General features: G+C 42.2%; 1 protein-coding gene across 1 annotated transcript; it reads right to left on the reverse strand.

Moving 5' to 3' along the window:
• Nucleotides 1-9,352: 9,352 nt before the first annotated feature.
• LOC133733729 (CASP-like protein 5A2) lies at nt 9,353-11,312 on the reverse strand. The gene is made up of 3 exons (XM_062161370.1): nt 10,886-11,312; nt 10,643-10,775; nt 9,353-9,845 (listed from the first exon to the last, which is right to left on the reverse strand). The coding sequence occupies exons 1-3, from the start codon at nt 11,101-11,103 to the stop codon at nt 9,654-9,656; spliced, it is 543 nt and encodes a 180-aa protein (XP_062017354.1). The 5' UTR covers nt 11,104-11,312; the 3' UTR covers nt 9,353-9,653.
• Nucleotides 11,313-11,960: the final 648 nt, after the last annotated feature.

The following is an 11,960-nucleotide window of genomic DNA, read 5'->3' on the forward strand; positions in this document are numbered from 1 at the left end:
CCGATCTGCTGATGTGGCGGGAGCGACGTGGCAGTGGGCCAGGTGCTGCTTCCTTCTGGCCTTGGTAGGCTTTTGGGCTAGGCTGCTTCTTCTTTCTTTTTGGGCCAAGCTTCTTCTCCCTTTTTTTTTTTTTTTCTTTTCTTCTCTTTGCCAGTTCAAGGTGCAGCAGCAGTCAGGTGGCTGGTTCACATGCTTTTAGGCCGGTTCGGGGGAAAATTTTTCCGATTCCCGAATTTTGGGGTTGAAACTCCGACGGGGGTGAAAGATGACAGTAAGAGTTGGACTGGAAAGGTGTGAACCGGGCAGGGAAGCTCTTGTTTCTTCTTGTGGCTGGTTCGGTGGTTTCCCAGCCGGTTCTGGAGGTGGCGCCGCCGGTTCTGGACTCCTGGGATTTGGAGCTTCAAGGTGTGCGGCGGAGGTTTCTGGGATTTGAAGACTACGAATTTAGGGTTTCAAGGTTAGGACTTCATGCTGATAACGTGTTTAAGGAAAACTGAATTGGAAGAGAATTGAGTCGTGCTTTCATTGATAATAGGGGCCTCTTTATATAGAGAATTACAAGACATAGAATCAGAGTTGTACAAGGAAACATAATATTACATTTGTTTGGACCCAAAATGAGCATTTTGGCCTGACAAGGCACGTCTTAGAGAAATTGAGCCAATGTTAGTGACTCAAGCTATATATTGTCGATAAGTTCGAAATATATATTTAGATGCTAAATAAAGCCTACTATGGAAGCATGAAAAGTCAACTTTAGCACATTTTCCTACTTCGGCTAGGAGAAACCGAGCTAAACAGAAGGAGCGGCCGCCTGACCAAATGAACTCTAAATGAGCTGAAACTCTGCAGATCCATTATACACAGCCCAAGGATCATTTCTTATGAAGAGTTCCAGAGCTATTTTTGAGTGGAAGGCCTTCAACCAATCAATCTAATTTTCTGCAGAAGAAAAACTGGAAAACTGGACCTGTAAGAGGTCCAGCAGCATTTCCGGCCCAACCACATGGAAGAAAGCTCTGAAAATTTGCCAAAATGATCTACACTCATTTTGGATCATTTTATGTGAAGAGGTCGAAGGCCCATTTTGAGTTCTTGGTGGAGATATAGCTGCAGCAAAATTGGAGCAGTAAGTGCTTAAACCTAACATTCCATTAGTGTTTAAGTGCTTAAACCTAACATTCCATTAGTATTTTAAGTGCTTAAACCTAACATTCCATTAATGTTTAAGTGTTAAAACCTAACCCATTATGAGTTGTTTAAGGCCAAATAGTGTTGCTTGGTAGCCTATATATAGAGCCATAGAGGCTACAACAAGTATCAATGAAGAACAACACAATTCAAAACATCTCTAAGATAATCTAAGTTCTCTCTAGAGCAACCTCTCTAAGAGCAACTCCTCTCCTTCTCTTTCTCTTATCGGTGATCACACTCCTAGTCCTAGTTTTCTCAGAAGCCGACTTTCAGTGCCACCAAACCCTCTGTCAACGTACTTCGGTCCTAGTCTCCTCGGGAGCCGACGGTAGTGCCGCGACCAAAACAACAACGACAACACAATTCAACAACATCTCTAAGATGATCTAAGTTCTCTCTAGAGCAACCTCTCTAAGAGCAACTCCTCTCCTTCTCTTTCTCTTATCGGTGATCACACTCCTAGTCCTAGTCTTCTCAGAAGCCGACTTTCAGTGCCACCAAACCCTCTGTCAACGTGCTTCGGTCCAAGTCTCCTCGGGAGCCGACGGTAGTGCCACGACCACAACAGTTACAGAACCAGCCAAGCAAGGGTAACGCCCTAGCAACCCAGCCAAGCTAAAGTCACGCTTTAGCAAGATCTCAATACTTCCCGGTGATTTCGCTCTGCTCAATCTGCAATATTGAGTATCGACTTGTGAACAAGAAGAAACTTCAGCAAAGTCCTCACCACGAGGCACAAAGAATCCCACGACGAGGTTGGTGCTCTCCTCGTCTACAATCGCTTGATAGAAGTCAGGTCAAGGGACACCCCCGACGACCGCACCCGAACGGTGCTGGCACGCCCGCGCAGAAGAGACTGTTGACCAGCTGCAACAAAAATGGAGCCAAACAACATTAATTGGATATCTCCAAGATTCTCCAATATTATCTCTAATTCTAACCCTATTACCACTAGGTCAAGTAACCTAGAGTTTGGGTCAGACACATATTCTTGATTTACTTGAACAATAATATCCTCGAATTTCCATGATATTTCCGTTTTTTTATGGTCTCAATATATCTTTGACTTACTAAGAGAATATCGGGAGAAATTTTCGAAATTTCGCGATATTTCCGGAAATATTCAAAATTTTCTCGATATTTCCGGAAATATTCAAAATTTTCTCAAAATTCCTGATATTCTCCCAAAATTCCGAGATTATCGTCACCTCTTGCGATATGTGGCTCGTGAAAACTAGTCCTTCTCCTTATCCAATCTGACTAAACTGAATAACATCTAAAGAGGAAAACTTTAAAAATTTATAGGGTCAGGTATCGCTCTTTGAGTGTCTTTTCCCTCCATGCTTATAATTCTTCTAATTATCTAATTTGCTAACTAGTAAACATTTGGCTCTATTAAAAAAAAAATTTCTATGTATTTCTAAGGACCATTTTCTACTTCTTTTTCTGTTTATTTGAAGACCGATGTTTTTTTTAACATATATATTTAATTGTAAAATATTATTATAATTAATTATTAAATCTCCTAATCTCCTATTTAAATCATTTTTGAGATTTCTCATGTAGAATTTCATACCTTTGTCATGTCAGTGTATCTTGTTATACTCCAAATTACTACAATAATTATACAATTAAGTTTATCAAACACTTTTTTTTTTTGAAATACTATAGATAACTGATTATGTAAACATTTTATGAAAATTCATTAATGATTTCCATGTTACTTTCTAAATTTCCATCATTTTTTTAAAAATTTACTTAGATCAAAATTTCCTCGATATTTCCATCAAAATTTCTATTTTTGGGACTATCGATATTTCCTCGATATTCGATATTTTAGTCATTGGATCGAACCGACTTGAAATGTGTTATTCGGCTATTGTTATTGAATAAGGATTTGGGTGTCCATAGTAGATTTGAGGACTGTGATTATATTACTAACGATCATGTGTGCGATGAAGAAATCAGAAGAGTATGTACAGGTCAAATTGATTATATTTGGGGAACAATGTGTGAAGAGGACAATAAGAAGATTTATATTGGAAAATATCAAGGATTTGATTAAGAGTAATATTGGGCGTCCAGACTAATTCTGGTCACTTGGATCGAATGGTTGACCGAATTCTGTATTGGTCGATACGAGGATTAAATGTGTACTAGCAGTCCTATAACCAAAACGATACGGATTTCAGAATGCGAGCCGCAGTGTTAGCCTTGGGCAGCGTTGCAGTTAAAGCTTCAATTCCACGTATGGTCTCTCGGGAAGCCTTATCTGTTAAATTAATAAATAGTTGCTTGACTTAACTCTTAGATGTTATCGCTTTCTATGAAAGTATGTGTAGTTAATGAGTTACTTGTTTAAATGTAATTGCTTTCTTTAAAAGCATGTGCTAGATATCATATTACGAGCATTGATATGCAAATTGGCATACATGATGCATAGAGAGGCATTATGAGTATGCATTTGAAAGTGGTGTTTGTGGAAGGAAGTGATGGATATTGATATCCAAGTTGAAACGAAAAGAAATGAATCCTTTTGTGTAGTTGAGTTTGGCGTCATGAGGCGTTCAAGATCTATGATCACCGCACAAGTGTACAAATCGGGAAAAGTATGCCCCTTCAATGAAGAGTGTTGATAAAACGATCTCATCGGGTTTTGGGTCTGAATATCATGAGCAAACAAGATGACTAACAAAAGGGATATGTGGATTGAGTTCTTATAGGTTGTGATGGGTTGTTAGATCATATATTCGAAACATCTAGGGTCACCCCCAATTGGTAAAATACACAGTATGGGACGTGTAAGCTCTCTTGTTTTTTATATATGGACTAACGAGTACTTAAGTGAAGTTCATTTGGCATACATGCATCATTTATTATCGTTTATAAAGTATTGGTTGATAACTTGTTTGTGTAACGTAGTTAAGATTAACCTAAAGAGGTTTGGCTCTACTGAGAGAAAGCTTACCCTTATAAATTATTGTTTAGGTACGTTACGAGGTACGACACGTTTATCAAGTGGACTAAGCGAGACGTTAGTACTGTTTATGAGACTCAGAAAGAAGTACAGAAGATAAGAGCGAGTTAGATTCAAGAACGAAATGTAATTTCTCTTTATTTGAATTTTGTTATTTCAAATGTTACATTTCGACGATTTCTGTAAATGTATTTGGTGTAGTTTTTAATTTAGACTTACATTTCTACGCTGACACCTCAGATTCGGTGTTAGGTACACCAGACTCAGTACTGACACCTCGAACCCGGATCTCAACACCAGACTCCTACTCCAAATGTGCCAAACAATACAAAGCCTCCAGTCTCGGATTGAAATGGCTGAGAACAGAGCCTCTTGGCGCCAACTCGGCGGGATTTGAGGAAAAGTCAATGCCCTTCAGCCCAGGTCAAGGAGGAGAAGCCACCTCTGGGATCCAAACCATTGAAGATGGATAGGTACAATGGCACAGCAAATCCATACTACCACCTGGAGATCTTTAGGTCCCAGCTCAACGGGACACACTTCACAAATGCCATGGCATGCCATGCTTTTGAAGATACATTATCGGAGAAAGCTCTGAGTTGGTTCCTGAACCTCCCGACCAACTCTATCAACAATTTCAAACAATTGGCAGATAAGTTTATTAACAGGTTTATCCTACGCACAAGTGGCTATCACAACACAACTCAACTGTTCAAAGTCAAGCAGCGAGACGACGAGAGCCTCAAATATTTCGTGACCCTCTGGCAATCCACCACAACAAAGTGCAGTAACTTTGACATGACTGTGGCTGTGAAGGCATTCTGGCAGGGCTCAAGCCAAGACTATTCTTGTACTAGATCAATGCTAACCAGCTCGAGGACTATGACGACCTCATGGATGCACAGGCAAAATTTGATACATTTGGAGCCCCTAATACCGGCACAAGAACCAACACTTCGAGCATACATGTATCTCAAGTTGCTGTTGCACAACCCCAGCATCATAGCCAGGAGAAGTCCAGGGAGTGGCAACAGGACAAAAGTGGATACAGTCAGGGCAAGGGGTCTGGCAGTTACTGAAAAAGTCCAGAAAAACAACAACAGCAGTATGCTGGCGGTAACCGCAACGGGACACGCCGTATACCAAGCAGGCACAAATTCCCAGGTATGAAGTATTTACTAATTTAACTACATCTTACGAGGATATCTGGAATAAGGTTGTTAATTCAGACACGACCCGACAAAACAAGTTGAATCCGCACGATTAAAAAGCGGGTCAGCCGCAGGTCAACCCGTCTTGACCCATTAAAAAGCAAGTCAGCCGCAGGTCAACTCGTAAACCCAACACGACACAATCTATTTATTAAATGGGTTAAGCGGGTTGGAATGGGTAACCAGGTTAATAAATAGGTTGGGTTTGAGTTTAAATTTTTGACACAATTATTAAATGGGTTTGGTTTGGGTTTGTCTCCTATGACACGACAAATACATTGACCCAACAAGATATGACCCATTGACAACCCTAATCTGGAATAACCACAAGGATATCATACCTCGTCCACCAAAGAGGAAATCTCATAGGAACAAATCTAACCAAGAGGACAATGGCAAGTACTATACCTCTCACGAGGACGCCGGGCACAACACTAATCTGTGCTATGCCCTAAAAAACGCCATTGAGCACCTCATCCAGAGTGGTCAAATATAGCAATACAGGACTCTCGCTGCCGGTAAGATACTGACTATACATGGCGAGGCATCGAGATGAGAGACCTAATGCCAAGCAAAACGCTAGTGCCCCCGGAGCAAAGAGGTTTTAGCCTTCACCTAGACTGTGAGGAGGACCAGCCACCAGGTCGAATGGGATTCAGTTACTTTCCACAAGATTGAGAACACTATTTGCAGGCACCACAATGACCATTTCCTCATCACTATGCAAATTGGTCACTATTTGTGTGGCTGGGTCCTCGTGGATACCGGAGCAGCAGTAAGCATAGTATTCAATGACTGTTACAAAGGGCTCAAGTGTGGGAGAAATAAGTTTTACCAGAACTAGGAGCCTTTGATTAGCTTTTTAGGGGAAATCACCCAACCACTTGGTTCTGAAAAGCTTAGAATCACTCTCAGTACTGCTCCTACTATCGCCTCTAATTCTACACAGTTCATTGTGGTCGATTGCCCCCCTCCCCCTCCTACAATGTAATCTTGGGCAGAGATGCCATTTGGGGACTACAATGCTTTGTTACAGGGCACATGTTAATGATGAAAATACTTACACCATGAGGAATCCTCACATTAACAGGTGACCAAGAGGTAGCACGTCAGTGCAATTCACTCATGGTAGAGAGGGCCAAGAGGCACACCGAGATATTCTAGGTAGGTGACGAGCCTTCTCCCTCTGACTAGCCTGATGACCCATGGGAAGACCCTGAACTAGAGAAGAAGCAAAAGAATAAAAAGACCGCAAAGCCCCCGAGACCCGACTCCGCGGAGGAGATCATATAGGTTTCCATCTCTGATGAACACCCCGAGTGGAAAGTACATATCGGGGCTAACCTGGACCCTGAGCTCCAGGAGGCCCGGATCAAGTTCTTGATATCCAAGGGCCTCTAATGCTACCAGGTTATGCGTTTTGGCCTCAAATATGCAGGTGCCACGTACCAGAGGTTGGTCAATGTTATGTATGCAAACCATATCGGTAAGTTCATGGTGGTCTATGTCGATGATATGTTGGTCAAAAGCTTCACGGTAGAGGGCCACATCAAGAACCTGGATATCATCTTTGAAATAATCTATCACGGCATGCGCTTGAACCTGGAGAAGTGTGTTTTTGTAGTCAGCGAAGGCAGATTCCTAGGCTTTGTCGTCAACGAGAGGGGCATTGAGGCCAACCTTGAAAAGGTACAGGCAATACTTAATATGGAAACACCCAAGACTGGGAACGAGGTTCAGTGCCTCACTGGGAGAATCGTGGCCCTCGCCAGGTTCATTGCTCGATTTACAGACAAGTGTGCCTCCTTTTTTTTTTTTTAAAGGGGTTTGGAACCCAGCCTAGCTGGGAGGCTCAGCCCCACGCCCGGCTTCCTTTATTATATTAATAGTATGATTTTGCAACGTGGGGAACATAAAACCTGAACCCCGTGCTACAGGAAATCACTTACAATAATCCTCGTAGAGAACATCCTGAATAATAGCAGGAGTCTCATCTAACCAAACATCATCAATAGCAAACAAACTAGCAAGGTGCGCAAGTCTATCAGCAACACCATTTGCTTCACGGTAAATATGACGAATTCTAACTGACTGAAAAGCATTAAAATAATTTTTACAATCATCTAAAATCCGACTTACCTCAGAGAAATCATGCTTCGAACTATTAAGCGCAGCAATCAGAATGGCAGAGTCGCTTTCAATGTCAATTTCAGACCAACCTTGGTGAATACCAAGTAGAAGACCCGCCCTACATGCCTCAGCTTCCATATTTAGGACTGAGTGAGCATGTAGAAAAGGTCTAGCCAGAGCAGCAATACCCATACCAGCGTCGTTCCTGCTCGATTTACAGACAAGTGTGCCCCCTTCTTTAAGATACTCAAAACACAACATGTGGAAAAAAAATCTCACGGAGCCCAGATCACGAGGCAGCATTTGCTCATGTTAAGAACTACCTGGCATATGTACCACTGCTATCAAAGCCAGTACCGGGAGAAACATTATTCATTTACTTGGCAGTTTCCAAAACAGTTGTCAATGCAGCATTAATTCGCCTAGAGGAAGACAATGATCTCTCTGACTATTATTCAGGCAAGGGATTTACTGATGTCGAGACCCGGTAACCTAACATTAAGAAGCTTGCCTTAGCACTGATCATCTCTGGGAGACACTTTCGCCCATACTTCCAGGCCCATATTGTCCATGTTCTCACAGACCCATATTGTCCATGTTCTCATAGACCAACCCCTGAAACAAATCTTACAAAAGCCTGAGACCTCCGGCAGATTGGTCAAATGAGCAATTGAACTGGGTGAATGTGACATACATTACAAGCCACAAACAGCCATAAGATGACAGGCATCGGTAAATTTCATCACCGAGTTCATTCCACTTGAAGGTGACGAGCATCAAGTAGTAGCGAACCCGGCGCTTGCCCTGCCACCTGCTCCCGCCGAGGTTTGGTAACTACACGTGGACGATTCATCAAATAACAAGCACAATGGCACGAGTATCATTCTATCTTACCCAGATGGCTTTACATATGAGTATGCACTCAGGTTTAATTTCAAGGCTTCAAATAATACCACTGAGTACGAGGCTCTAATCACAAGGGAACAATTGGCTCAAGAGCTGTGAGCCATCCATCTGAACATATTCAGTGATTCTCAATTGGTGGTCAACCAAGTCAATGGAGGATTCCAGGTTAAACAGTCACACTTGAGCTCTTAACAGAGTCTGGCAGGAACCCGACTGCAGGGATTCACATCATACAAAATCACGCAGACCAAAGCTAAAAAATGCAAGGGCGGACACTCTAGCGAGACTGGCCACTACTCCTCCCACTATCGATACAAGCAACACCAAGGTTGAAACAATCGAAAAACCAAGCATCTCTGAGGCCTTCTCTAAAATCTTCATAGTTGAACCACCAAGACAATCTTCTTGGATGGATCCCTTCATATCATACCTTACTAATGGAACACTGCCCATAGATCAAATAGCAGCCAGACGCCTCAAACGTCGTGAATGCCTACACACTGCGAGAAGACAAGCTGTACCGGCGAGACCAATCTTTTCCTTCTCTCAAGTGCCTTACACCAGAGGATGGGTAGTAGATACTGATGAGAAAGATGTCTGATGTTCCATCACGCTAAGATCCTACATATTTTCAGAGAATGCAACTATACAGCTGATGCTCTTGCTAAAGGAAGTCTTAGCCATGACTATGGCATTGTGTGTTTTGATACCCCTCCCCCTCATGTTGCTAGTACCTTCAATGATGATCTTTGTGATCTCCCAAGAGCTAGGAGAGTCAGAACGCGGCATGAAGGCTAATTTTCTGTTTTGCCTTTTGTTACAGGCCTTTTAAGCCTCCTTTGTAACCAAAAAAAAAAAACAAAGAATAATGGAAGAACGTGCCAATAAACATGAAGTAGATGCAAAGACAAAAATTAAAATGAACACAAGTATATCTGTTCAAACTTCATGTACGTTTGCATTCTTACATTCATAGCATCAAAGCTTATCACAAACCATGACTAACTATCCAAACAATTCAACCTCCTAGTTGAGCATCAACTACCAGTTCATATCCACACCCCCAAATATTTATCATGCGGCAGCTATACACAAAAATACAACCAGTTTTCAATTAAGCACATCCCAATACATGACAGGCAAGAAAAATCATACAACACAAGTAATGATCCCGGGTGGTATTACAACACGGCCAAAGCCATCATTCTGTTCTAGAACTTTTCCGATAAATGCATTCATCTGGATGCCAACGACCAAAAATTTAAAAGAAAAGATGGTAGTGCAGTGAACCAGGTTATAAAAGCCAAGGCTGTAGCTGTTTCAAATTGTGCACAATGGTTATGGGCACAACTGTCAAGATCATTGTCAATAAGAACTGTGATCCCCGCAGAAGCACAAGCTGCCGCGAAAGTAAGAGTGGATGTCATCTGCAGCAAAAGAAATAATAATTGTACTTTGCTTCAGCCACCCACAGCCTTGAGAGACTCAAACAGTGCATAGCGCAAGACTAAAGGAAAGATAAATGCTCAGCAACAATGGGGCCAATCTACTGATTGAGAGAGGATATTTACATGTGTTTTCACCCTTTAATATGATTGTTAATATTTTACCATTAATAAGTACTTCCAATACCAAATATTTGGAAACTACAGAATGAACATGACAAAGTGTTTCATATAAGTGAAAGCTTCCCTGATCAGCTATGTTAAAGATTCTAACATTCTAAAGATGCTTCCAGTATCATATATTCAAAACGATATCCCCTCCGCAGGTACAATAGGATCATCTTATAGTGACTTAGGATTAGCGAGTTTAGGTCCAAAAATAACTGCAGGACTAAGCCAATCACACAAAGTACTAACTTACTACCGCCAAGAGAAACTAGTAATACAAGTAAGGTAAAACCACTTTTGCTTAAAACTAGACAAAGTTGTAAGCACCATGTAAACTCAGAATTGGATCCATTGTGCTCTTGCATTACTAGTGATCAGCAAGGACTAGGACAGCATCATCAATCAGATTCAATAGCTTCACTTATAAAAGAACTATATAGCTTGTAAATAAGGGCTACGATTTGTATGGCGATTAATAACTGAACTTGCAAAATCGCTATTTTGAATGTAGACAAGCAAGAACCAAACAAAACAAAGTAACACCAACAATCCCAAATTGATGAAACTGTAAAACTCTGCGAAAATCAGTTGGAATTTATAACTCGTCTTACCCCATCGCCGAGAGTGAACAAGCAGACAACTTTATGGCTCTGCAAAGAACGCCCCACTAGAAGGGCATAGACGTCAGCAATGGCCAACGAGAAGCTCCACAAAGTCTGCAACCCGGTAGCGGCAACTAGGTAGCTGATCCAAACCAAACACCAAAAACCCAGAAAGATAATCCAATTTGGTTACCCAATTGACAATAAAGCTAAATCAGATAAAACAAAAATAGTGAAAATGATGAGACCCACCAGAAAGCGGTGACGGAAGGGAAGTCAGAGGTGGAGGCCATGACGGCGAGAGCGGCGGCGGAGAAGAGGAACTGGGAAAGGCGCAAGGCGAGGCCGGCGGGAGTGCCGGGCATGCCGGGGAGGTCCTTCATTCGGACCCGGGGCGGGTTTGGGCCGGCGGCGCCGTCTGTGGTGGGGACATCTTCAACTGGGTGAACCGACCCGTGGCTCACATTCATTTCCTCAGTCCTCTCTTGGGTATTCGGATTATACAAGAATCATAGCCGAGGCTTTTTCAGATGGATTGAAACTGAAACGAAGATGACGAGTCTTGTGGGATCTGGTCGTCGGCTGGTGGGGATGAAAAGATGGGGGAATCGGGAGATGGGTTTTGAGACTATTGTAAGTCGTGGGTATGACTCCTCCCTCCTGCACCAAATGAGATTTTGACGTCTTCGCTGTTTTAACGTTGTTATACTTTTCGTGGGAGTGGTTAGGCACTGTGGTTTCCTTTTTGCTTTTGGTGTATTTTAACCTATATCTATCTATACTATTATTAACCACGTGGTGTGGTGTGGTGGACGAGCGGCCTAGTCTGGAACCCCCAGATTTAGCGTTCGATTCCCAGCTCCACCCCTTGGCCAGCAGATTTGAGGGATCTGGGTTTGTTAACACCTAAGGTTCGTGCGTCTGCGGTGCAGTGATTAGTCTGGCAATGCTGGGATACACTGCATGGGTGGGTCTGTCGTCTTGCACATGCAAAGCATGTGTGGAAAAATGCTAGTATAATTTGATCAAGGTAAAAAAAAAAATTGTACTCCTTTGTAAAAGGAAATTACATAAGAAGTTTGGTCCAACGAAAACCCGGATGTGGTTGCGAGTTGGACTAATGTGAGTTTTATACTCAAAGAGATCAACGTTCGATCATCCGGTTGTGAAAAGCACATCCTGGGGAGAGCTTTATCCAAAAGGGGAAAATGGTCTGTACAGTACCCTGCCTTTTCCTCCTTATAACTTTTGGTACCTGACAAAAAACAAACATCAATACGGTACCTGAGGTTCTTTGCCCGACCGAAGATTGGTACATTTGTCCGTT

This window comes from Rosa rugosa, chromosome 2 (genome assembly GCF_958449725.1).
Source record: "Rosa rugosa chromosome 2, drRosRugo1.1, whole genome shotgun sequence".
Classification (NCBI taxonomy): Eukaryota; Viridiplantae; Streptophyta; class Magnoliopsida; order Rosales; family Rosaceae; genus Rosa; species Rosa rugosa.

Bases quoted from the DNA above. Each gene is read 5' to 3' on its own strand.
- LOC133733729 (XM_062161370.1), bottom strand. From the start codon at position 11,103: ATGAATGTGAGCCACGGGTCGGTTCACCCAGTTGAAGATGTCCCCACC. The intron at 10,776-10,885 runs GTGGGTCTCATC...GGTTTGGATCAG, and splicing joins CCTTCCGTCACCGCTTTCTG to CTACCTAGTTGCCGCTACCG. The intron at 9,846-10,642 runs GTAAGACGAGTT...CTTTTGCTGCAG, and splicing joins TGTTCACTCTCGGCGATGGG to ATGACATCCACTCTTACTTT.